Raw genomic sequence first — 24157 nt, 5'->3', positions numbered from 1 at the left:
GAGGCCATCGGTCCGATGAATGTTGGCGGTCTGGCGCCGGTTCTGCCGGCCGCAGCCCCCCATGGAGGCGCAGTGGTGGATTTTTCACCCCCTGTGGAGCCGCGACCGGTTGACACCTGGTCCTTGGTGGTGCGGAGCAAAAATGCCGGAGTGCTCGCACGGGACCAGTGTTGCCAATTTAGCTTATTTAAGGCTAGATCTAGCTTATTTGAAAACGGAACAGCTTGAAAAATTATGAAAATAGCTTTAAATCTAACCTTTTTTAATTTCACTTTGCTTAGTTTTTCCTTTTTATATCCTACATGTATTTTTTGGTATTTTTTAAGACAAATCGAACAAAAAGTATATTTGTAGTACATATTTTGGTGTATCATGGTTTTTTAGAATTTATTTATAGTTTATTTTCGTTGAAAAGTTTCGGTCTATACAGAAACTTGCTTGGTGATCGTGAAATGTGTAAATGTGTAAAACATGCCAAAAACAGTTTACAAACAAAACTTTCATCGACAAGCATCGATTTCCTCAAAAATAAAATAACACCGCCTGATGCAAAGATTGATGTCTTGAAAGATGACTTGGATGAATTTGCTGTGTCTTCATTATATATGGGATATTTATTTGAAAAGGAAATTAAAGAGAAAAATTATAATAATGAAGTTAACGAAATCAGAGAGATGTGCAAGGATTTTATAAAGGAGCTAATTATCCAACTCAGAGAAAGGTAAGCTTCAATTGGATTTGATATTAAAAATAAGTAATTATCTGATGATTAATTTCAGACTTCCAGATAATTTTGAGCCATTAGAAAAACTGCAAGTTTTTGCAGCAGAAAATGTACTCAAACATAATAAAAATCATAATGATCTCATTTCCATATTGGAACACTTTAACTATAAGAATATAGATGGAGTTCTTGCCCAATATGGCAAAATTCAATTAGTCCCTTGGCAAAGTACAGATGACACGATACAATTTTGGTCAGAAGTACTGACTTATAAAGATGCTGGCAAAAACAAGCCTTTTGAAGAAATCGCTTTATTTGCCATTGGCATTTTAAGTCTACCGTGGTCAAATGCTGCTATTGAACGACCCCATCAAATGAATATTGTTAAGACCAAGCTAAGGAACAAAATGACCGTTAAATCCTTAAACTCAATATTAAATATAATGTTTGCTTTAGAAATATTTAATTGTTTCATGAATATGACTAAAATTCTTTTGAATTTTACAGATATGGATTGCGCCGTCATGGAAAATGTTGTCACAACTATCAATTACCGGAGAAATATTTAAATTTAATACGTTCCAGCGATAAATATACCGATTCAAGCAATTGCGAATTGGATGAAATAATAACACAATTAGAAATGTATATATCTATGTGTTGTTTTATTTTTAGCCTATTTTTTAGCCTGTTTTTTACAATTTTTAGCTTATTCTAGCTTGTATTTTTGTGAAATCTAGCTTATTTTGGCGCTCAAAATCTGGCAACACTGCACGGGACGTGGTCGAAGTTGCTTTCTGACTGTCGTTAAGAGCAGACGAGTTTTTCTGGTGTCGCTAGCCAATATGAGGCGCTGATTTTTTCGCTTATTGCTGAGAATGAGCGACTGCGGGGCCGTTTGGAGGCCATCGGTCCGATGAATGTTGGCGGTCTGGCGCCGGTTCTGCCGGCAGCAGCCCCCCATGGAGGCGCAGTGGTGGATTTTTCACCCCCTGTGGAGCCGCGACCGGTTGACACCTGGTCCTTGGTGGTGCGGAGCAAAAATGCCGGAGTGCTCGCACGGGACGTGGTCGAAGTTGCTAAAATTTTCGTTTTCTGCTTTGTGCGGTGCTTCTTTCGTTGACCGAAACCGGTTTTTAGGGCGCTAGCGTGTGCCTGTGTTTGCGTGTGTGTGTGAAATTTATATTTATAGCTGCTTATCGCGATAAAGATCTTTGACGGTGGCTGCTATGCCTCCGAAAAAGAAAAATTCGGCGGCCGTTGAGAAGCTTTGTTCTGATGAAGACCTGGCTGCTTCTGGGCCGCTGGAGTTGAAGAGGAAGGGGAAGCTGGTTAGGCGGTTGAAAAGGGCCACCTCGGGTACCGATATCGCCAAGCTGTCCCCGGAGAACGTTAGTGTTGGTTCCCAGGATACCCTTGGGGACCACGGCGAGAGTGTTGAGGAAGTGAATGTGGGTGTGGCTCCCACTGTGGAGACGGCAGATATGCCGCAGTTTGCGGTGCCTGCATTGCCAAAGACGCAGGTGAATAACACTGTAGAGCGAATTTAGGCTATAAGCTAGCAGGTGTTGAGCGTGGCGTTGGACGGTGGTGCGACAACGGAGGTAATGTGCAGTTTGGTAGGCTATAGTGGCCAATATGAGACGCTGATTTTTTCGCTTATTGCTGAGAATGAGCGACTGCGGGGCCATTTGGAGGCCATCGGTCCGATGAATGTAGGCGGTCTGGCGCGGGTTCTGCCGGCAGCAGCCCCCCATGGAGGCGCAGTGGTGGATTTTTCACCCCCTGTGGAGCCGCGACCGGTTGACACCTGGTCCTTGGTGGTGCGGAGCAAAAATGCCGGAGTTCACGCACGGGACGTGGTCGAAGTTGCTTTCTGACTGTCTTTAAGAGCAGACGTGTTTTCCTGGTGTCGCTTGCCGAAGCCAAAATTTTCGTTTTCTGCTTTGTGCGGTGCTTCTTTCGTTGACCGAAACCGGTTTTTAGGGCGCTAGCGTGTGCCTGTGTTTGCGTGTGTGTGTGAAATTTATATTTATAGCTGCTTATCGCGATAAAGATCTTTGACGGTGGCTGCTATGCCTCCGAAAAAGAAAAATTCGGCGGCCGTTGAGAAGCTTTGTTCTGATGAAGAACTGGCTGCTTCTGGGCCGCTGGAGTTGAAGAGGAAGGGGAAGCTGGTTAGGCGGTTGAAAAGGGCCACCTCGGGGACCGATATCGCCAAGCTGTCCCCGGAGAACGTTAGTGTTGGTTCCCAGGATACCCTTGGGGACCACGGCAAGAGTGTTGAGGAAGTGAATGTGGGTGTGGCTCCCACTGTGGAGACGGCAGATATGCCGCAATTTGCGGTGCCGGCATTGCCAAAGAAGCAGGTGAATAACACTGTAGAGCGAATGCAGGCTATAAGCTAGCAGGTGTTGAGCGTGGCGTTGGACGGTGGTGCGACAACGGAGGTAATGTGCAGTTTGGTAGGCTATAGTGGCCAATATGAGACGCTGATTTTTTCGCTTATTGCTGAGAATGAGCGACTGCGGGGCCATTTGGAGGCCATCGGTCCGATGAATGTAGGCGGTCTGGCGCGGGTTCTGCCGGCAGCAGCCCCCCATGGAGGCGCAGTGGTGGATTTTTCACCCCCTGTGGAGCCGCGACCGGTTGACACCTGGTCCTTGGTGGTGCGGAGCAAAAATGCCGGAGTGCTCGCACGGGACCAGTGTTTCCAATTTAGCTTATTTAAGGCTAGATCTAGCTTATTTGAAAACGGAACAGCTTGAAAAATTATGAAAATAGCTTTAAATCTAACCTTTTTTAATTTCACTTTGCTTAGTTTTTCCTTTTTATATCCTACATGTATTTTTTGGTATTTTTTAAGACAAATCGAACAAAAAGTATATTTGTAGTACATATTTTGGTGTATCATGGTTTTTTAGAATTTATTTATAGTTTATTTTCGTTGAAAAGTTTCGGTCTATACAGAAACTTGCTTGGTGATCGTGAAATGTGTAAATGTGTAAAACATGCCAAAAACAGTTTACAAACAAAACTTTCATCGACAAGCATCGATTTTCTCAAAAATAAAATAACACCGCCTGATGCAAAGATTGATGTCTTGAAAGATGACTTGGATGAATTTGCTGTGTCTTCATTATATATGGGATATTTATTTGAAAAGGAAATTAAAGAGAAAAATTATAATAATGAAGTTAACGAAATCAGAGAGATGTGCAAGGATTTTATAAAGGAGCTAATTATCCAACTCAGAGAAAGGTAAGCTTCAATTGGATTTGATATTAAAAATAAATAATAATCTGATGCTTAATTTCAGACTTCCAGATAATTTTGAGCCATTAGAAAAACTCAAGTTTTTGCAGCAGAAAATGTACTCAAACATAATAAAAATCATAATGATCTCATTTCCATATTGGAACACTTTAACTATAAGAATATAGATGGAATTCTTGCCCAATATGGCAAAATTCAATTAGTCCCTTGGCAAAGTACAGATGACACGATACAATTTTGGTCAGAAGTACTGACTTATAAAGATGCTGGCAAAAACAAGCCTTTTGAAGAAATCGCTTTATTTGCCATCGGCATTTTAAGTCTACCGTGGTCAAATGCTGCTATTGAACGACCCCATCAAATGAATATTGTTAAGGCCAAGCTAAGGAACAAAATGACCGTTAAATCCTAAAACTCAATATTAAATATAATGTTTGTTTTAGAAATATTTAATTGTTTCATGAATATGACTAAAATTCTTTTGAATTTTACAGATATGGATTGCGCCGTCATGGAAAATGTTGTCACAACTATCAATTACCGGAGAAATATTTAAATTTAATACGTTCCAGCGATAAATATACCGATTCAAGCAATTGCGAATTGGATGAAATAATAACACAATTAGAAATGTATATATCTATGTGTTGTTTTATTTTTAGCCTATTTGTTAGCCTGTTTTTTACAATTTTTAGCTTATTCTAGCTTGTATTTTTGTGAAATCTAGCTTATTTTGGCGCTCAAAATCTGGCAACACTGCACGGGACGTGGTCGAAGTTGCTTTCTGACTGTCGTTAAGAGCAGACGAGTTTTTCTGGTGTCGCTAGCCAATATGAGGCGCTGATTTTTTCGCTTATTGCTGAGAATGAGCGACTGCGGGGCCGTTTGGAGGCCATCGGTCCGATGAATGTTGGCGGTCTGGCGCCGGTTCTGCCGGCAGCAGCCCCCCATGGAGGCGCAGTGGTGGATTTTTCACCCCCTGTGGAGCCGCGACCGGTTGACACCTGGTCCTTGGTGGTGCGGAGCAAAAATGCCGGAGTGCTCGCACGGGACGTGGTCGAAGTTGCTAAAATTTTCGTTTTCTGCTTTGTGCGGTGCTTCTTTCGTTGACCGAAACCGGTTTTTAGGGCGCTAGCGTGTGCCTGTGTTTGCGTGTGTGTGTGAAATTTATATTTATAGCTGCTTATCGCGATAAAGATCTTTGACGGTGGCTGCTATGCCTCCGAAAAAGAAAAATTCGGCGGCCGTTGAGAAGCTTTGTTCTGATGAAGACCTGGCTGCTTCTGGGCCGCTGGAGTTGAAGAGGAAGGGGAAGCTGGTTAGGCGGTTGAAAAGGGCCACCTCGGGTACCGATATCGCCAAGCTGTCCCCGGAGAACGTTAGTGTTGGTTCCCAGGATACCCTTGGGGACCACGGCGAGAGTGTTGAGGAAGTGAATGTGGGTGTGGCTCCCACTGTGGAGACGGCAGATATGCCGCAATTTGCGGTGCCTGCATTGCCAAAGACGCAGGTGAATAACACTGTAGAGCGAATGCAGGCTATAAGCTAGCAGGTGTTGAGCGTGGCGTTGGACGGTGGTGCGAACACGGAGGTAATGTGCAGTTTGGTAGGCTGTAGTAGCCAATATGAGACGCTGATTTTTTCGCTTATTGCTGAGAATGAGCGACTGCGGGGCCGTTTGGAGGCCATCGGTCCGATGAATGTTGGCGTGGCGTTGGCCGGTGGTACGACAACGGAGGTAATGTGCAGTTTGGTAGGCTGCAGTAGCCAATATTAGGCGCTGATTTTTTCGCTTATTGTTGACAATGAGCGACTGCGGGGCCGTTTGGAGGCCATCGGTCCGATGAATGTAGGCGGTCTGGCGCCGGTTCTGCCGGCAGCAGCCCCCCATGGAGGCGCAGTGGTGGATTTTTCACCCCCTGTGGAGCCGCGACCGGTTGACACCTGGTCCTTGGTGGTGCGGAGCAAAAATGCCGGAGTGCTCGCACGGGACGTGGTCGAAGTTGCTAAAATTTTGGTTTTCTGCTTTGTGCGGTGCTTCTTTCGTTGACCGAAACCGGTTTTTAGGGCTTTAGCGTGTGCCTGTGTTTGCGTGTGTGTGAAATTTATATTTATAGCTGCTTATCGCGATAAAGATCTTTGACGGTGGCTGCTATGCCTCCGAAAAAGAAAAATTCGGCGGCCGTTGAGAAGCTTTGTACTGATGAAGAACTGGCTGCTTCTGGGCCGCTGGAGTTGAAGAGGAAGGGGAAGCTGGTTAGGCGGTTGAAAAGGGCCACCTCGGAGACCGATAACGCCAAGCTGTCCCCGGAGAACGTTAGTGTTGGTTCCCAGGATACCCTTGGGGACCACGGCAAGAGTGTTGAGGAAGTAAATGTGGGTGTGGCTCCCACTGTGGAGACGGCAGATATGCCGCAATTTGCGGTGCCTGCATTGCCAAAGACGCAGGTGAATAACACTGTAGAGCGAATGCAGGCTATAAGCTAGCAGGTGTTGAGCGTGGCGTTGGACGGTGGTGCGAACACGGAGGTAATGTGCAGTTTGGTAGGCTGTAGTAGCCAATATGAGACGCTGATTTTTTCGCTTATTGCTGAGAATGAGCGACTGCGGGGCCGTTTGGAGGCCATCGGTCCGATGAATGTTGGCGTGGCGTTGGCCGGTGGTACGACAACGGAGGTAATGTGCAGTTTGGTAGGCTGCAGTAGCCAATATTAGGCGCTGATTTTTTCGCTTATTGTTGACAATGAGCGACTGCGGGGCCGTTTGGAGGCCATCGGTCCGATGAATGTAGGCGGTCTGGCGCCGGTTCTGCCGGCAGCAGCCCCCCATGGAGGCGCAGTGGTGGATTTTTCACCCCCTGTGGAGCCGCGACCGGTTGACACCTGGTCCTTGGTGGTGCGGAGCAAAAATGCCGGAGTGCTCGCACGGGACGTGGTCGAAGTTGCTTTCTGACTGTCGTTAAGAGCAGACGTGTTTTTCTGGTGTCGCTTGCCGAAGCCAAAATTTTCGTTTTCTGCTCTCTGCGGTGCTTCTTTCGTTGACCGAAACCGGTTTTTAGGGCGCTAGCGTGTGCCTGTGTTTGCGTGTGTGTGTGAAATTTCTGTTTATACCTGCTTATCGCGATAAAGATTTTTGACGGTGGCTGCTATGCCTCCGAAAAAGAAAAATTCGGCGGCCGTTGAGAAGCTTTGTTCTGATGAAGAACTGGCTGCTTCTGGGCCGCTGGAGTTGAAGAGGAAGGGGAAGCTGGTTAGGCGGTTGAAAAGGGCCACCTCGGAGACCGATATCGCCAAGCTGTCCCCGGAGAACGTTAGTGTTGGTTCCCAGGATACCCTTGGGGACCACGGCAAGAGTGTTGAGGAAGTGAATGTGGGTGTGGCTCCTTCTGTGAAGGTGGCAGATATGCCGCAGTTTGCGGTGCCTGCATTGCCAAAGACGCAGGTGAATAACACTGTAGAGCGTATGCAGGCTATAAGCCAGCAGGTGTTGAGCGTGGCGTTGGATGGTGGTGCGACAACGGAGGTAATGTGCAGTTTGGTAGGCTGCAATAGCCAATATGAGGCGCTGATTTTTTCGCTTATTGCTGAGAATGAGCGACTGCGGGGCCGTTTGGAGGCCATCGGTCCGATGAATGTTGGCGGTCTGGCGCCGGTTCTGCCGGCAGCAGCCCCTAATGGAGGCGCAGTGATGGATTTTTCACCCCCTTTGGAGCCGCGACCGGTTGACATCTGGTCCTTGGTGGTGCGGGGCAAAAATGCCGGAGTGCTCGCACAGGACGTGGTCGAAGTTGCTAAAATTTTCGTTTTCTGCTTTGTGCGGTGCTTCTTTCGTTGACCGAAACCGGTTTTTAGGGCGCTAGCGTGTGCCTGTGTTTGCGTGTGTGTGTGAAATTTCTATTTATAGCTGCTTATCGCGATAAAGATCTTTGACGGTGGCTGCTATGCCTCCAAAAAAGACAAATTCGGCGGCCATTGAGAAGCTTTGTTCTGATGAAGAACTGGCTGCTTCTGGGCCGCTGGAGTTGAAGAGGAAGGGGAAGCTGGTTAGGCGGTTGAAAAGGGCCACCTCGGAGACCGATATCGCCAAGCTGTCCCCGGATAACGTTAGTGCTGGTTCCCAGGATACCCTTGGGGACCACGGCAAGAGTGTTGAGGAAGTGAATGTGGCTGTGGCTCCCACTGTGGAGGCGGCAGATATGCCGCAGTTTGCGGTGCCTGCATTGCCAAAGACGCAGGTGAATAACACTGTAGAGCGAATGCAGGCTATAAGCTAGCAGGTGTTGAGCGTGGCGTTGGACGGTGGTGCGACAACGGAGGTAATGTGCAGTTTGGTAGGCTGCAGTAGCCAATATGAGGTGCTGATTTTTTCGCTTATTGCTGAGAATGAGCGACTGCGGGGCCGTTTGGAGGCCATCGGTCCGATGAATGTTGGCGGTCTGGCGCCGGTTCTGCCAGCAGCAGCCCCCCATGGAGGCGCAGTGGTGGATTTTTCACCCCCTGTGGAGCCGCGACCGGTTGACACCTGGTCCTTGGTGGTGCGGAGCAAAAATGCCGGAGTGCTCGCACGGGACGTGGTCGAAGTTTCTTTCTGACTGTCGTTAAGAGCAGACGTGTTTTTCTGGTGTCGCTTGCCGAAGCCAAAATTTTCGTTTTCTGCTTTGTGCGGTGCTTCTTTCGTTGACCGAAACCGGTTTTTAGGGCGCTAGCGTGTGCCTGTGTTTTCGTGTGTGTGTGAAATTTATATTTATAGCTGCTTATCGCGATAAAGATCTTTGACGGTGGCTGCTATGCCTCCGAAAAAGAAAAATTCGGCGGCCGTTGAGAAGCTTTGTTCTGATGAAGAACTGGCTGCTTCTGGGCCGCTGGAGTTGAAGAGGAAGGGGAAGCTGGTTAGGCGGTTGAAAAGGGCCACCTCGGAGACCGATATCGCCAAGCTGTCCCCGGAGAACGTTAGTGTTGGTTCCCAGGATACCCTTGGGGACCACGGCAAGAGTGTTGAGGAAGTGAATGTGGGTGTGGCTCCCACTGTGAAGGCGGCAGATATGCCGCAGTTTGCGGTGCCTGCATTGCCAAAGACACAGGTGAATAACACTGTAGAGCGAATGCAGGCTATAAGCTAGCAGGTGTTGAGCGTGGCTTTGGACGATGGTGCTACAACGGAGGTAATGTGCAGTTTGGTAGGCTGCAGTAGCCAATATGAGGTGCTGATTTTTTCGCTTATTGCTGAGAATGAGCGACTGCGGGGCCGTTTGGAGGCCATCGGTCCGATGAATGTTGGCGGTCTGGCGCCGGTTCTGCCAGCAGCAGCCCCCCATGGAGGCGCAGTGGTGGATTTTTCACCCCCTGTGGAGCCGCGACCGGTTGACACCTGGTCCTTGGTGGTGCGGAGCAAAAATGCCGGAGTGCTCGCACGGGACGTGGTCGAAGTTTCTTTCTGACTGTCGTTAAGAGCAGACGTGTTTTTCTGGTGTCGCTTGCCGAAGCCAAAATTTTCGTTTTCTGCTTTGTGCGGTGCTTCTTTCGTTGACCGAAACCGGTTTTTAGGGCGCTAGCGTGTGCCTGTGTTTGCGTGTGTGTGTGAAATTTATATTTATAGCTGCTTATCGCGATAAAGATCTTTGACGGTGGCTGCTATGCCTCCGAAAAAGAAAAAATTCGGCGGCCGTTGAGAAGCTTTGTTCTGATGAAGAACTGGCTGCTTCTGGGCCGCTGGAGTTGAAGAGGAAGGGGAAGCTGGTTAGGCGGTTGAAAAGGGCCACCTCGGAGACCGATATCGCCAAGCTGTCCCCGGAGAACGTTAGTGTTGGTTCCCAGGATACCCTTGGGGACCACGGCAAGAGTGTTGAGGAAGTGAATGTGGGTGTGGCTCCCACTGTGGAGGCGGCAGATATGCCGCAGTTTGCGGTGCCTGCATTGCCAAAGACGCAGGTGAATAACACTGTAGAGCGAATGCAGGCTATAAGCTAGCAGGTGTTGAGCGTGGCGTTTGACGATGGTGCGACAACGGAGGTAATGTGCAGTTTGGTAGGCTGTAGTAGCCAATATGAGGTGCTGATTTTTTCGCTTATTGCTGAGAATGAGCGACTGCGGGGCCGTTTGGAGGCCATCGGTCCGATGAATGTTGGCGGTCTGGCGCCGGTTCTGCCGGCAGCAGCCCCCCATGGAGGCGCAGTGGTGGATTTTTCACCCCCTGTGGAGCCGCGACCGGTTGACACCTGGTCCTTGGTGGTGCGGAGCAAAAATGCCGGAGTGCTCGCACGGGACGTGGTCGAAGTTGCTTTCTGACTGTCGTTAAGAGCAGACGTGTTTTTCTGGTGTCGCTTGCCGAAGCCAAAATTTTCGTTTTCTGCTTTGTGCGGTGCTTCTTTCGTTGACCGAAACCGGTTTTTAGGGCGCTAGCGTGTGCCTGTGTTTTCGTGTGTGTGTGAAATTTATATTTATAGCTGCTTATCGCGATAAAGATCTTTGACGGTGGCTGCTATGCCTCGGAAAAAGAAAAATTCGGCGGCCGTTGAGAAGCTTTGTTCTGATGAAGAACTGGCTGCTTCTGGGCCGCTGGAGTTGAAGAGGAAGGGGAAGCTGGTTAGGCGGTTGAAAAGGGCCACCTCGGAGACCGATATCGCCAAGCTGTCCCCGGAGAACGTTAGTGTTGGTTCCCAGGATACCATTGGGGACCACGGCAAGAGTGTTGAGGAAGTGAATGTGGGTGTGGCTCCCACTGTGGAGGCGGCAGATGTGCCGCAGTTTGCGGTGCCTGCATTGCCAAAGAAGCAGGTGAATAACACTGTAGAGCGAATGCAGGCTATAAGCTAGCAGGTGTTGAGCGTGGCTTTGGACGATGGTGCTACAACGGAGGTAATGTGCAGTTTGGTAGGCTGCAGTAGCCAATATGAGGCGCTGATTTTTTCGCTTATTGCTGACAATGAGCGACTGCGGGGCCGTTTGGAGGCCATCGGTCCGATGAATGTTGGCGGTCTGGCGCCGGTTCTGCCGGCAGCAGCCCCTAATGGAGGCGCAGTGATGGATTTTTCACCCCCTTTGGAGCCGCGACCGGTTGACATCTGGTCCTTGGTGGTGCGGGGCAAAAATGCCGGAGTGCTCGCACAGGACGTGGTCGAAGTTGCTAAAATTTTCGTTTTCTGCTTTGTGCGGTGCTTCTTTCGTTGACCGAAACCGGTTTTTAGGGCGCTAGCGTGTGCCTGTGTTTGCGTGTGTGTGTGAAATTTCTATTTATAGCTGCTTATCGCGATAAAGATCTTTGACGGTGGCTGCTATGCCTCCGAAAAAGAAAAATTCGGCGGCCGTTGAGAAGCTTTGTTCTGATGAAGAACTGGCTGCTTCTGGGCCGCTGGAGTTGAAGAGGAAGGGGAAGCTGGTTAGGCGGTTGAAAAGGGCCACCTCGGAGACCGATATCGCCAAGCTGTCCCCGGAGAACGTTAGTGTTGGTTCCCAGGATACCATTGGGGACCACGGCAAGAGTGTTGAGGAAGTGAATGTGGGTGTGGCTCCCACTGTGGAGGCGGCAGATGTGCCGCAGTTTGCGGTGCCTGCATTGCCAAAGACGCAGGTGAATAACACTGTAGAGCGAATGCAGGCTATAAGCTAGCAGGTGTTGAGCGTGGCGTTTGACGATGGTGCGACAACGGAGGTAACGTGTAGTTTGGTAGGCTGCAGTAGCCAATATGAGGCGCTGATTTTTTCGCTTATTGCTGAGAATGAGCGACTGCGGGGCCGTTTGGAGGCCATCGGTTCGATGAATGTTGGCGGTCTGGCGCCGGTTCTGCCGGCAGCAGCCCCCCATGGAGGCGCAGTGATGGATTTTTCACCCCCTGTGGAGCCGCGACCGGTTGACACCTGGTCCTTGGTGGTGCGGGGCAAAAATGCCGGAGTGCTCGCACAGGACGTGGTCGAAGTTGCTAAAATTTTCGTTTTCTGCTTTGTGCGGTGCTTCTTTCGTTGACCGAAACCGGTTTTTAGGGCGCTAGCGTGTGCCTGTGTTTGCGTGTGTGTGTGAAATTTCTATTTATAGCTGCTTATCGCGATAAAGATCTTTGACGGTGGCTGCTATGCCTCCGAAAAAGAAAAAATTCGGCGGCCGTTGAGAAGCTTTGTTCTGATGAAGAACTGGCTGCTTCTGGGCCGCTGGAGTTGAAGAGGAAGGGGAAGCTGGTTAGGCGGTTGAAAAGGGCCACCTCGGAGACCGATATCGCCAAGCTGTCCCCGGAGAACGTTAGTGTTGGTTCCCAGGATACCCTTGGGGACCACGGCAAGAGTGTTGAGGAAGTGAATGTGGGTGTGGCTCCCACTGTGGAGGCGGCAGATATGCCGCAGTTTGCGGTGCCTGCATTGCCAAAGAAGCAGGTGAATAACACTGTAGAGCGAATGCAGGCTATAAGCTAGCAGGTGTTGAGCGTGGCGTTTGACGATGGTGCGACAACGGAGGTAATGTGCAGTTTGGTAGGCTGTAGTAGCCAATATGAGGTGCTGATTTTTTCGCTTATTGCTGAGAATGAGCGACTGCGGGGCCGTTTGGAGGCCATCGGTCCGATGAATGTTGGCGGTCTGGCGCCGGTTCTGCCGGCAGCAGCCCCCATGGAGGCGCAGTGGTGGATTTTTCACCCCCTGTGGAGCCGCGACCGGTTGACACCTGGTCCTTGGTGGTGCGGAGCAAAAATGCCGGAGTGCTCGCACGGGACGTGGTCGAAGTTGCTTTCTGACTGTCGTTAAGAGCAGACGTGTTTTTCTGGTGTCGCTTGCCGAAGCCAAAATTTTCGTTTTCTGCTTTGTGCGGTGCTTCTTTCGTTGACCGAAACCGCTTTTTAGGGCGCTAGCGTGTGCCTGTGTTTGCGTGTGTGTGTGAAATTTCTATTTATAGCTGCTTATCGCGATAAAGATCTTTGACGGTGGCTGCTATGCCTCCGAAAAAGAAAAAATTCGGCGGCCGTTGAGAAGCTTTGTTCTGATGAAGAACTGGCTGCTTCTGGGCCGCTGGAGTTGAAGAGGAAGGGGAAGCTGGTTAGGCGGTTGAAAAGGGCCACCTCGGAGACCGATATCGCCAAGCTGTCCCCGGAGAACGTTAGTGTTGGTTCCCAGGATACCCTTGGGGACCACGGCAGGAGTGTTGAGGAAGTGAATGTGGGTGTGGCTCCCACTGTGGAGGCGGCAGATATGCCGCAGTTTGCGGTGCCTGCATTGCCAAAGACGCAGGTGAATAACACTGTAGAGCGAATGCAGGCTATAAGCTAGCAGGTGTTGAGCGTGGCGTTTGACGATGGTGCGACAACGGAGGTAATGTGCAGTTTGGTAGGCTGTAGTAGCCAATATGAGGTGCTGATTTTTTCGCTTATTGCTGAGAATGAGCGACTGCGGGGCCGTTTGGAGACCATCGGTCCGATGAATGTTGGCGGTCTGGCGCCGGTTCTGCCGGCAGCAGCCCCCCATGGAGGCGCAGTGGTGGATTTTTCACCCCCTGTGGAGCCGCGACCGGTTGACACCTGGTCCTTGGTGGTGCGGGGCAAAAATGCCGGAGTGCTCGCACGGGACGTGGTCGAAGTGGCTTTCTGACTGTCGTTAAGAGCAGACGTGTTTTTCTGGTGTCGCTTGCCGAAGCCAAAATTTTCGTTCTTTCCCGGAGAACGTTAGTGTTGGTTCCCAGGATACCCTTGGGGACCACGGCAGGAGTGTTGAGGAAGTGAATGTGGGTGTGGCTCCCACTGTGGAGGCGACAGATATGCCGCAGTTTGCGGTGCCTGCATTGCCAAAGACGCAGGTGAATAACACTGTAGAGCGAATGCAGGCTATAAGCTAGCAGGTGTTGAGCGTGGCTTTGGACGATGGTGCGACAACGGAGGTAATGTGCAGTTTGGTAGGCTGCAGTAGCCAATATGAGGCGCTGATTTTTTCGCTTATTGCTGAGAATGAGCGACTGCGGGGCCGTTTGGAGACCATCGGTCCGATGAATGTTGGCGGTCTGGCGCCGGTTCTGCCGGCAGCAGCCCCCCATGGAGGCGCAGTGATGGATTTTTCACCCCCTGTGGAGCCGCGACCGGTTGACACCTGGTCCTTGGTGGTGCGGGGCAAAAATGCCGGAGTGCTCGCACGGGACGTGGTCGAAGTGGCTTTCTGACTGTCGTTAAGAGCAGACGTGTTTTTCTGGTGTCGCTTGCCGAAGCCAAAATTTTCGTTCTTTCCCGGAGAACGTTAGTGTTGGTTCCCAGGATACCCTTGGGACCACGGCAGGAGTGTTGAGGAAGTGAATGTGGGTGTGGCTCCCACTGTGGAGGCGGCAGATATGCCGCAGTTTGCGGTGCCTGCATTGCCAAAGACGCAGGTGAATAACACTGTAGAGCGAATGCAGGCTATAAGCTAGCAGGTGTTGAGCGTGGCGTTTGACGATGGTGCGACAACGGAGGTAATGTGCAGTTTGGTAGGCTGTAGTAGCCAATATGAGGTGCTGATTTTTTCGCTTATTGCTGAGAATGAGCGACTGCGGGGCCGTTTGGAGGCCATCGGTCCGATGAATGTTGGCGGTCTGGCGCCGGTTCTGCCGGCAGCAGCCCCCCATGGAGGCGCAGTGATGGATTTTTCACCCCCTGTGGAGCCGCGACCGGTTGACACCTGGTCCGTGGTGGTGCGGAGCAAAAATGCCGGAGTGCTCGCACGGGACGTGGTCGAAGTGGCTTTCTGACTGTCGTTAAGAGCAGACGTGTTTTTCTGGTGTCGCTTGCCGAAGCCAAAATTTTCGTTCTTTCCCGGAGAACGTTAGTGTTGGTTCCCAGGATACCCTTGGGGACCACGGCAGGAGTGTTGAGGAAGTGAATGTGGGTGTGGCTCCCACTGTGGAGGCGACAGATATGCCGCAGTTTGCGGTGCCTGCATTGCCAAAGACGCAGGTGAATAACACTGTAGAGCGAATGCAGGCTATAAGCTAGCAGGTGTTGAGCGTGGCTTTGGACGATGGTGCGACAACGGAGGTAATGTGCAGTTTGGTAGGCTGCAGTAGCCAATATGAGGCGCTGATTTTTTCGCTTATTGCTGAGAATGAGCGACTGCGGGGCCGTTTGGAGACCATCGGTCCGATGAATGTTGGCGGTCTGGCGCCGGTTCTGCCGGCAGCAGCCCCCCATGGAGGCGCAGTGATGGATTTTTCACCCCCTGTGGAGCCGCGACCGGTTGACACCTGGTCCTTGGTGGTGCGGGGCAAAAATGCCGGAGTGCTCGCACGGGACGTGGTCGAAGTTGCTAAAATGTTCGTTTTCTGCTTTGTGCGGTGCTTCTTTCGTTGACCGAAACCGGTTTTTAGGGCGCTAGCGTGTGCCTGTGTTCGCGTGTGTGTGTGAAATTTCTATGTATAGCTGCTTATCGCGATAAAGATCTTTGACGGTGGCTGCTATGCCTCCGAAAAAGAAAAATTCGGCGGCCGTTGAGAAGCTTTGTTCTGATGAAGAACTGGCTGCTTCTGGGCCGCTGGAGTTGAAGAGGAAGGGGAAGCTGGTTAGGCGGTTGAAAACGGCCACCTCGGAGACCGATATCGCCAAGCTGTCCCCGGAGAACGTTAGTGTTGGTTCCCAGGATACCCTTGGGGACCACGGCAAGAGTGTTGAGGAAGTGAATGTGGGTGTGGCTCCCACTGTGGAGACGGCAGATATGCCGCAGTTTGCGGTGCCTGCATTGCCAAAGACGCAGGTGAATAACACTGTAGAGCGAATGCAGGCTATAAGCTAGCAGGTGTTGAGCGTGGCGTTGGACGGTGGTGCGACAACGGAGGTAATGTGCAGTTTGGTAGGCTGTAGTAGCCAATATGAGGTGCTGATTTTTTCGCTTATTGCTGAGAATGAGCGACTGCGGGGCCGTTTGGAGGCCATCGGTCCGATGAATGTTGGCGGTCTGGCGCCGGTTCTGCCGGCAGCAGCCCCCATGGAGGCGCAGTGGTGGATTTTTCACCCCCTGTGGAGCCGCGACCGGTTGACACCTGGTCCTTGGTGGAACGGAGCAAAAATGCCGGAGTGCTCGCACGGGACGTGGTCGAAGTTGCTTTCTGACTGTCGTTCAGAGCAGTCAGTTGCTTTTTGACTGCCACTCGAAGCAGACGTGTTTTTCAAGCGGTCCGCTATACCGTCGTTCGAGTAAAGTAAAAAGTGATTTTTCCAAGTGGAAAATATATTAAAATTGCCGCGAGATCACGCGCTGTTCGCCAGTGAAATCGCGTGTTAATTTGGTGAAAAAACAGAGCAGCTATTTGCAAATTAATATTTGTAAAATAAACGCTAAAAACAGCCACGTGCGGAACCTTAGTTCGTCAACAAGTGCGAATAGTTCGACAACAAGTCGGAATAGTTCGTCAGCACGTTCGAGTTCGAAGCTTTGGTTCGAAGCTTTGGCTTGAGTTCGGAGCTTTTCGGTTGGTGTCCCCGCTAAAACTTTCGGTTTTAGTCTCCGCTAGAACTTGCGGTTCGTGTCTCCGCCGAGACTTTTGGTTCGCGTCTCCACTAGTGCCGTTTAGTGTCGAGTCACGCCAATAGAGGGAGCCATAACTAGCCGGGTATGGAAGTGGATACGGAGGCCGACGCCAGCGACACTAGCCTGGCTAGTGTAGGGGCGAGCTCGTCGTCGAGCGTTCCCGCCCGCAGGCGGGGTCGGCCGAAGTCCTCAGCCGCCAAAAAGGGAGCCAAAAAGATCGGGCTTGGGATTGGGATAGCCGGAGAGCTGCCGATCCCTGCCGAGAGATCGCCGCCACCATCGCTCCCCTTTGAGGAGGCTCAAAGGCCCTCTGGCGCCGCCGCTGCCGCTGCCACCACCGCTGCCAGTACCTCTGCCGCCGCTGCTACCATCGCTGCCACCACCGCTGCTGCCACCGCTGCCACCACCGCTGCCGCTGCCACATGCCCGGCAACTGGCATTGTCGCGGCAGGCTACTCGGCCATCATTGCGGAAATGTCTGCGATCAGGATGGCGGTGAACGAGGCTGTGCTGAAGGGGCTGATGCCGCCAGAGGCTTCCATAGGAATCCTCGTCGCTACCAACCGGTACGACGAGTTGGTCATGGCCCTGGCTGGAGAAAAGGTGCGCCTGGAGGAGAGGGCAAGGATGCCGCCTCCACCGAGACCCGCTGCTGCTGCCCACACGGGCACCACCGCCGTCACAGCCGCTGCGTATGCGACAGCCTTCCCAGGCCTGCCCGCACCGAGCGCCGTCGCTGCACCGATCCCAAGGCCTAGGGATACCTGGTCTGCTCTAATAAGGAGCAAGAACCCGGAGGAGACCAGCAAGGAGCTTGTGGAGCGTGTAAAGAAGACCGTGGTGCCGGCACTTGGAGTCCGCGTTCACGAGGTTCGCGAGCTGAAGAGCGGAGGAGCGATTATTCGCACCCCTTCAGTGAGCGAACTGAGGAAGGTAGTGGCCAGCAGCAAATTCGCCGAAGCAGGACTGGTGGTCAAGAAGAGGCCGGAGACCAAGCCTCAGGTCGTGGAGTATGACGTGGACACGTCGATCACACCTGAAGAGTTCATGGAGGAGCTCTTCGCGAAGAACCTGGAGGAGACCATGACCGCCGCGGAATTTAAAAAGTCGGTTCACCTGGGCAGTAAACCCTGGTCGGTCACCGACGGCGCCACGATCAACGTGACGCTAGAGGTCGACACGAAGGCACAGGAGGCGTTGCACGAATGCGTGTACATACAGTGGTTCAGATGCCGCTGCCGCTCCTTGGTCCGAACATACGCCTGCCACAGATGTGCAGGCTTTGACCACAAGGTGTCGCAATGTCGCCTTAAGGAGAACGTGTGCCACCGGTGTGGACAGAACGGCCACAACGTTGCACGGTGTCCCAACCCCGTGGACTGCCGCAACTGCCGCTTCAAGGGGTACCCTGCAGCACATTCCATGCTGTCAGCGGCGTGCCCGATCTACGCAGCGGTACTGGCGAGGGTGCAAGCTAGACATTAATGTTTAGCTTCATCCAAGCTAATTGTGGCCGTGGCCGAGCGGCTGTGATGGAACTCGCAGCCATCATGCGCAGCTCTGGCCGTCAGTTCGCACTGGTCCAGGAGCCGTACGTCGATGGAGCAGGGCGGATTACCGGCCTTCCTTCTGGAATGCGAGTATTCCAGGACCGCCGAGGAAAAGCTGCTATCATCGTCGACGAACCGGACGCCATCTGCATGCCAATGGAGACCCTTACCACGGATTTTGGAGTATGCGTCAGAGTTACGGGAAGATTCGGCTCAATCTTCCTGTGGAGATAATGTTTTTTATCCCCAATCGGCCGACTAATTATTTCGAATTAAATAAAACTCGGCGCAGAAATAAAATTACGATATGTTCTTTAATGCGTGACATCCAAATTGCAAGTGTGGCTTGCCTGCCCTTTACATTGCCGCTCCGATCGCTAAGCGCAGCTTCGCTCGGCCGACGTCGGTAGGCAGACGCAAAGCGGAGATAGCGAAGAGCGAGCTGGCAGAGAGCGTTTAGCAGGGCAAGCAAGCGCAGAGCTTTAACAAACAAATGAGTGACATAGACATAAGTAACAAACAAAATAAGCGGCTGAGGGCCAAGAATTAGGTGCTATTTGGCAAGCAGCTAATCGGCTGGGTTCTGCTCCGAACATTCACCCCCCGTTGGAAGGCAAAGGCTTTCAACAGATCCATCCTGAAGGGGCAGAACCGCTATTTTTCCAACGGCCCTCTTGAAAAGGCCTTTTTGAGTGCGGATGACGGCTACTCTGATGGTTCCATCTTTTCCTGGGATGACGCTCTCAATGCGGCCAAGCGGCCACCTTAATGGTGGCAGCGTTTCCTCCTTGATCATGACGAGCGCTCCTAGCTTGATGTTTGGAGACGATGACCGCCACTTGCTCCGCTCCTGAAGAATCGAAAGATACGCCGTGCTCCATTTTCTCCAAAACGCCTGCTTCATTTGACACAGCCGCTGCCATCGACTAAGTAGGTTGACCCGGAGATGCGCCACATCTGGCTCGTCGAATGCAGCTTTCGGGGCTCCATTGAGAAAGTGGTTTGGCGTGAGCACATCTAGATCATCGGGACTTTCTGTAATTGCATAAAGCGGACGGGAATTTAACAAAGCAGAGATTTCACAAGCCAAGGTCTGAATTTCATCAAGAGTTAAAATGTAGGTCCCGACGATGCGATGAAAATGATATTTAGCTGCTTTAACAGCCGCCTCCCACAAACCCCCAAAATGAGGTGAGCGAGGGGGGATGAATTTCCAGTCGATTCCACTAGAAACGCAGAGATGTGACACAGCCGACGTGACCCCGACGTGATTTCTGAGTTGCAGTGTCAATTAATAATCATTCGCGATCGACATTCGCTAGCCCTAGCAAATTTTCGGCGGTTAAGCACAATTCGGTGCTAAAACACACTTACATACACCTACATACACGCATTGCTGGCTATTAATTTCTCTGTCGCGACAATTCGGTCAGTGCAGTGCGGTAGGCAGTGCAGCGAACTCACTAATACACACAAGCGGAGTACAAAGCGGAATCGGACAGCTCGCACAGCCGCACAGCTAAAGGCATTAGCTGTAATCCCTTTGCTTTCGGTTCCCACGTTTATACGTATACAGGGTGTCTTTTTCGGTCGTGCTGAGTGGCTCTTTTAAAACCTCAACATGGCAGCACCTGAGCCTACCAATGTCGCGAACGCAGCAATGCCGAGTGATGTAGATTTCTACAAGCACAAGGCCGAGTCCATCGCGCGCCAACTAAAGGCCATGGATCGCTTTCTCACCAAGGGAGAGCTTGCCGAGTTAGATGAGGCAGAACTTCAAGCTCGCTTAGAGCAGATCGAGCGAATGAATGCGGATTTCGATGCCGCTCAAACGAGCCTTGAAAGGCTGGATTTCCTGCAGTTAGCCCATGATGCCCGGCTGGACTTTTCGAATGTTTATGTCAAGGTTAGGTCCAGGCTGTCGCGGGAGTTGATGGCGGCTCGCACGGTAATGTTGCCAATTCAACGGCTCGGCATACTCTCGAGGGGAACTCGTCGTTGTTCGCCTATAATAGTATAGGCCGTTCTCGAATGCCCGAGTTGCAGCTTCCGCGATTCGGGGGGAACTACATGGATTGGCCAGAATTCCACTCGATGTTCTCGACAATGGTGCACAAAGACCATCGTATACCAATCATCGAAAAATTCCAATATCTTCGTGGATGTCTAGATGGTGCTGCGCTGGATACGATTCGTTCCTTGGAACTTTCTGAGGAGAATTACGACAAGGCGTTGAATTTGCTAATGTTGCGATTCGATAATAAACTGTTACATTTTCAGGCACACGTCAAGGCTATTTTCGGGTTGCAAGGGGTGGAGAAGGGCTCAGCTATCGGCTTGCGCGCGCTCAGCGACAAAATCAATTCGCACTTGCTTGCACTTCAGACCTTGGCGACCCCGCAGGAGATTTCCGATGGGTTGCTGATCTTCATCATAGGCACGAAATTGGACCACAAGACCAAGGAGAAATGGGAAGAGAACTTGCCGACGTCAGGATTGCCTCGGTGGTCAAGCATGGCCTCATTCTTGGAAGCAAGATGTCGGATGCTGGAAAATTTGGGATCGGCTATGGTAACAATTCCTAGCCAGCAGGTGGGAGAAAGTAAACCTAGCACCCTAATCACCTCCATTAACGATCATAATAGCTCAACATGCAAGTATTGCAAATCCTCCGATCACTACATATCCCGATGCCAGGCATTTATAGATCTCCCTGTTTTTTCTCGATACAAGGAGGTGAAGAAGCGCCATTTATGTCTAAACTGCCTCAACAAAGGCCATTCATTGCAACGCTGCAAGTCAGGGGCATGTAGAAATTGCCAAGCCAAGCATCACACACTGCTCCACATGCAGTCGGGCTCTGACGCTGAGTTGCCGTCGCCGAGCACGGAATCGACCCAGCATGATCCTGCAAGTGCCCTAGTAGCAAGCAAATATATTAGCCCTCCCCCCTCGAGTCAAAAATCTCTGCCTAGCCAAAACGTGCTGCTAGCTACTGCAATCGTATATGTCAGGGGCCGTTTTGGATCGCTTATTCCATGTCGTGCCATTTTAGATTCCGCTTCTCAGGTTAACTTTATAACATCGAGACTCGCCAATCAGCTGCAGTTAGATCCTCACCCGTCTCACGTTAAAATCGCCGGTATTGGAGAGTCAATTCTACCATCCAGCAAGGCTGTGGACATCGTCCTGCAATCTCAAGACGAAAGCTATCGCGGTTTCCTCTCTGCAATTATCACTGCCTCAATCACAGGAATGCAGCCTAACTTCGGCCTAGACGCAAAGGATTGGCCAATGCCAAATAACCTAAAACTAGCTGATCCTAATTTCGCCAAGCCCCAGCGTGTCGATCTGTTGATAGGTGCTGGTTTGTTTTTCGAATTAATGTGCGTTGGACAGATTCGACTGTCAGACCAATTGCCAACATTGCAGAAGACGAAACTTGGCTGGATAGTGTCAGGAAGTATTAAAAACTCTGAGAAAGCCCGTGCGGCGCTAGCAGCCGTTGAAGATCCCCCTGTCATCTCCGCTTGCGAGACTAATTTGTGCGATATTGTAAGGCGGTTTTGGGAAGTCGATGGAGATTATTCGCCCTCATCAATTTCGGAGGAAGATGTTCATTGCGAACAGCATTTCGTCACAAACTGCATTCGCCTAGAGTCCGGAGCTTACTCCGTACGTTTGCCAACCAAATTCAGTCTAGAGGAATTAGGAGAATCGTATCAGCAGGCGCTACGTAGATTTCTCAATTTGGAGAGGAAGCTAGCAAAAAATGCACAGCTTAAGGCAAAATATATGGAGTTTCTTCAGGAGTATCGTGATTTAGGACACATGTCGCCAGCTTCGCGGCAGTCAGACCTCCCGCAGTACTTCTTGCCTCACCATTGCGTCCACAAGCAGGATAGTACAACCACCAAATTACGCGTAGTGTTCGATGGATCTGCCAAAACAGCGTCTGGAGTATCACTGAATGATGCGCTTATGGCTGGACCCACCATCCAACCTAAAATTCTGATAACTCTGCTTCGTTTCCGCTTTTTTAAAGTCGCCTTGTGTGGCGATATCTGCAAAATGTACCGCTGTGTACGCGTTTCCCATCCCGATACGCACGTGCAGTGCATCCTATGGCGCAATGACCCGAAGGAGGAGATTCAGGTGTTCAAGTTGGAGACTGTTACTTACGGAACCAAACCTGCCGCTTTCTTAGCAATTCGTGCTATGCATCAATTGGCAAATGATGAAGAGTTGCGTTTTCCGCTTGGCGCTGATGTTGTTCGAAGATATTTCTAAAATATTTATGCAGTCGCTATGGAACGAAAGCCTAAAATTGAATTGGGACGAAAGCCTGCCCCAGGATCTACATACGACTTGGATTGAGCTGACTTCGCAGTTGTCGATGGTTAAAAACTTTAAGTTTCCACGTTACGTGCTTCGGCAGCAAGCCAGATTAGAAATGCACGCGTTTTGTGATGCGAGCCAAGCAGCATATGGCGCCTGTGTATACATGCGTTCGGAAGCTCTTGGCATTGTGCAAAGTCATCTCTTATGCTCTAAATCCAGAGTCGCGCCCTTGAAAAGTATGACTATCCCCAAGCTTGAGCTGTCCGCTGCCCTCGTATTAGCCGAACTAGTGTCCACCATAGTTAAGGGATTATCAGCTCCATGCCAAATACATTGCTGGTCGGATTCGTCCATAGCCCTTGCCTGGATTCGAGAATCACCATTGAATTTTAATATATTTGTTTCTAATCGAGTTCAGCGGATTCAGGAGCTCACCGCTGGAATGACTTGGCATCACGTGCCCACAAAGTTGAATCCTGCCGACATCATATCACGTGGAGCCACGCCCGCTGAACTAATGGATAGCAGCCTTTGGATCTCTGGACCACCATTCTTGCGTCTTGAGAGCTCAGAGTGGCCTGCAGGCTTGCAATTGCCGACCGATGTACCAGAACGTCGTCATGCAGCATTGGTTGTTTCAAACGAAAGGGATGTATCGTACGATTGCAAATTTCAAAACTCATTCGGATCCATGCAGCGCGTCTTTGCTTACATATATCGATTCTACATTCTCAAGGACAAAGGCATAGCGCGGTCGAAGGGTCAACTTACCGTAATCGACATCAAAAATGGTACGCATTTGCTCATAAGGGCAATACAGCAGCAACAATTTTCGGAAGAGATAAGGGCCCTCGCCAGCAAACAGGCCCTACCCCCAAAAAGCACGATGGCCTCACTGAATCCATTTCTGGATAGCTTTGGATTGCTGCGTGTTGGAGGCCGCCTCCAAAATGCCGAATTGGACTGCGACGCGAAGCACCCGATCCTGCTTCCTAAGGGACATCCTGTCACTGTCTCTATTATTATCTTCTTTCACGAAAGGTTTCTCCACGCAGGAGCTCAAGGATTGCTCGGACTGCTTCGGCAAAAATTCTGGCCTATTGGCGGACGCAAATATGTTGCGGGAATCATTCGCAAATGTGTTAGATGCTTTCGTTTGAAGCCAGTGCTGAGGGAACATATCATGGGAAACTTGCCTGCGGATTGCGTAAGGACTAATCCAGCATTCCACACAACGGGCGTTGATTTTTGCGGACCCTTTTATCACAAGTCGGAAGTCAGAAGCAGGCCTCCTATCAAATGTTACATCGCTGTCTTCGTATGCTTTAGCACCAAAGCAACTCATTTGGAAGTCGTTCGGGATCTATCTACAGAATCCTTTCTGGCAGCATTAAGGCGTTTTATAAGTCTACGTCCCAAACCTCGAATCATCTGGTCAGACAACGCTACAAATTTTGTAGGAGCAAAAAATGAGCTTTTGGAGCTTCGGCAAATGTTCCTCAGCGATCCTCATCACGTCGGGGTCACCAAATTTTATGTGGAGATAATGTTTTTTATCCCCAATCGGCCGACTAATTATTTCGAATTAAATAAAACTCGGCGCAGAAATAAAATTACAATATGTTCTTTAATGCGTGACATCCAAATTGCAAGTGTGGCTTGCCTGCCCTTTACATTGCCGCTCCGATCGCTAAGCGCAGCTTCGCTCGGCCGACGTCGGTAGGCAGACGCAAAGCGGAGATAGCGAAGAGCGAGCTGGCAGAGAGCGTTTAGCAGGGCAAGCAAGCGCAGAGCTTTAACAAACAAAT

The 24157-nt window shown here is 50.7% G+C and overlaps 1 protein-coding gene across 1 annotated transcript; it reads left to right on the top strand.

The window, feature by feature from the left end:
- The first annotated feature begins 277 nt into the window (after window positions 1-277).
- LOC117195307 lies at window positions 278-1559 on the top strand. Its single transcript, XM_033399902.1, has 3 exons — window positions 278-721; window positions 780-1169; window positions 1232-1559. Exons 1-3 carry the CDS (start codon window positions 303-305, stop codon window positions 1440-1442), a joined length of 1020 nt encoding a protein of 339 aa, XP_033255793.1. The 5' UTR covers window positions 278-302; the 3' UTR covers window positions 1443-1559.
- The last annotated feature ends 22598 nt before the right edge of the window (window positions 1560-24157 follow it).

The sequence above is a fragment of the Drosophila miranda genome, unplaced genomic scaffold (assembly GCF_003369915.1).
Source record: "Drosophila miranda strain MSH22 unplaced genomic scaffold, D.miranda_PacBio2.1 Contig_AX3_pilon, whole genome shotgun sequence".
NCBI lineage: Eukaryota > Metazoa > Arthropoda > Insecta > Diptera > Drosophilidae > Drosophila > Drosophila miranda.
The sequence above is the reverse complement of the archived record's forward strand: the minus strand, read 5'-3'. Positions and strand labels throughout refer to the sequence as shown.

Excerpts from the sequence above, each read along its gene's own strand:
- LOC117195307 (XM_033399902.1), top strand. The coding sequence starts at position 303 with ATGTATTTTTTGGTATTTTTTAAGACAAATCGAACAAAAAGTATATTT. Across the intron at positions 722-779 it reads ATTATCCAACTCAGAGAAAG|ACTTCCAGATAATTTTGAGC; the intron begins GTAAGCTTCAAT and ends GATTAATTTCAG. Across the intron at positions 1,170-1,231 it reads AACTCAATATTAAATATAAT|ATATGGATTGCGCCGTCATG; the intron begins GTTTGCTTTAGA and ends TGAATTTTACAG.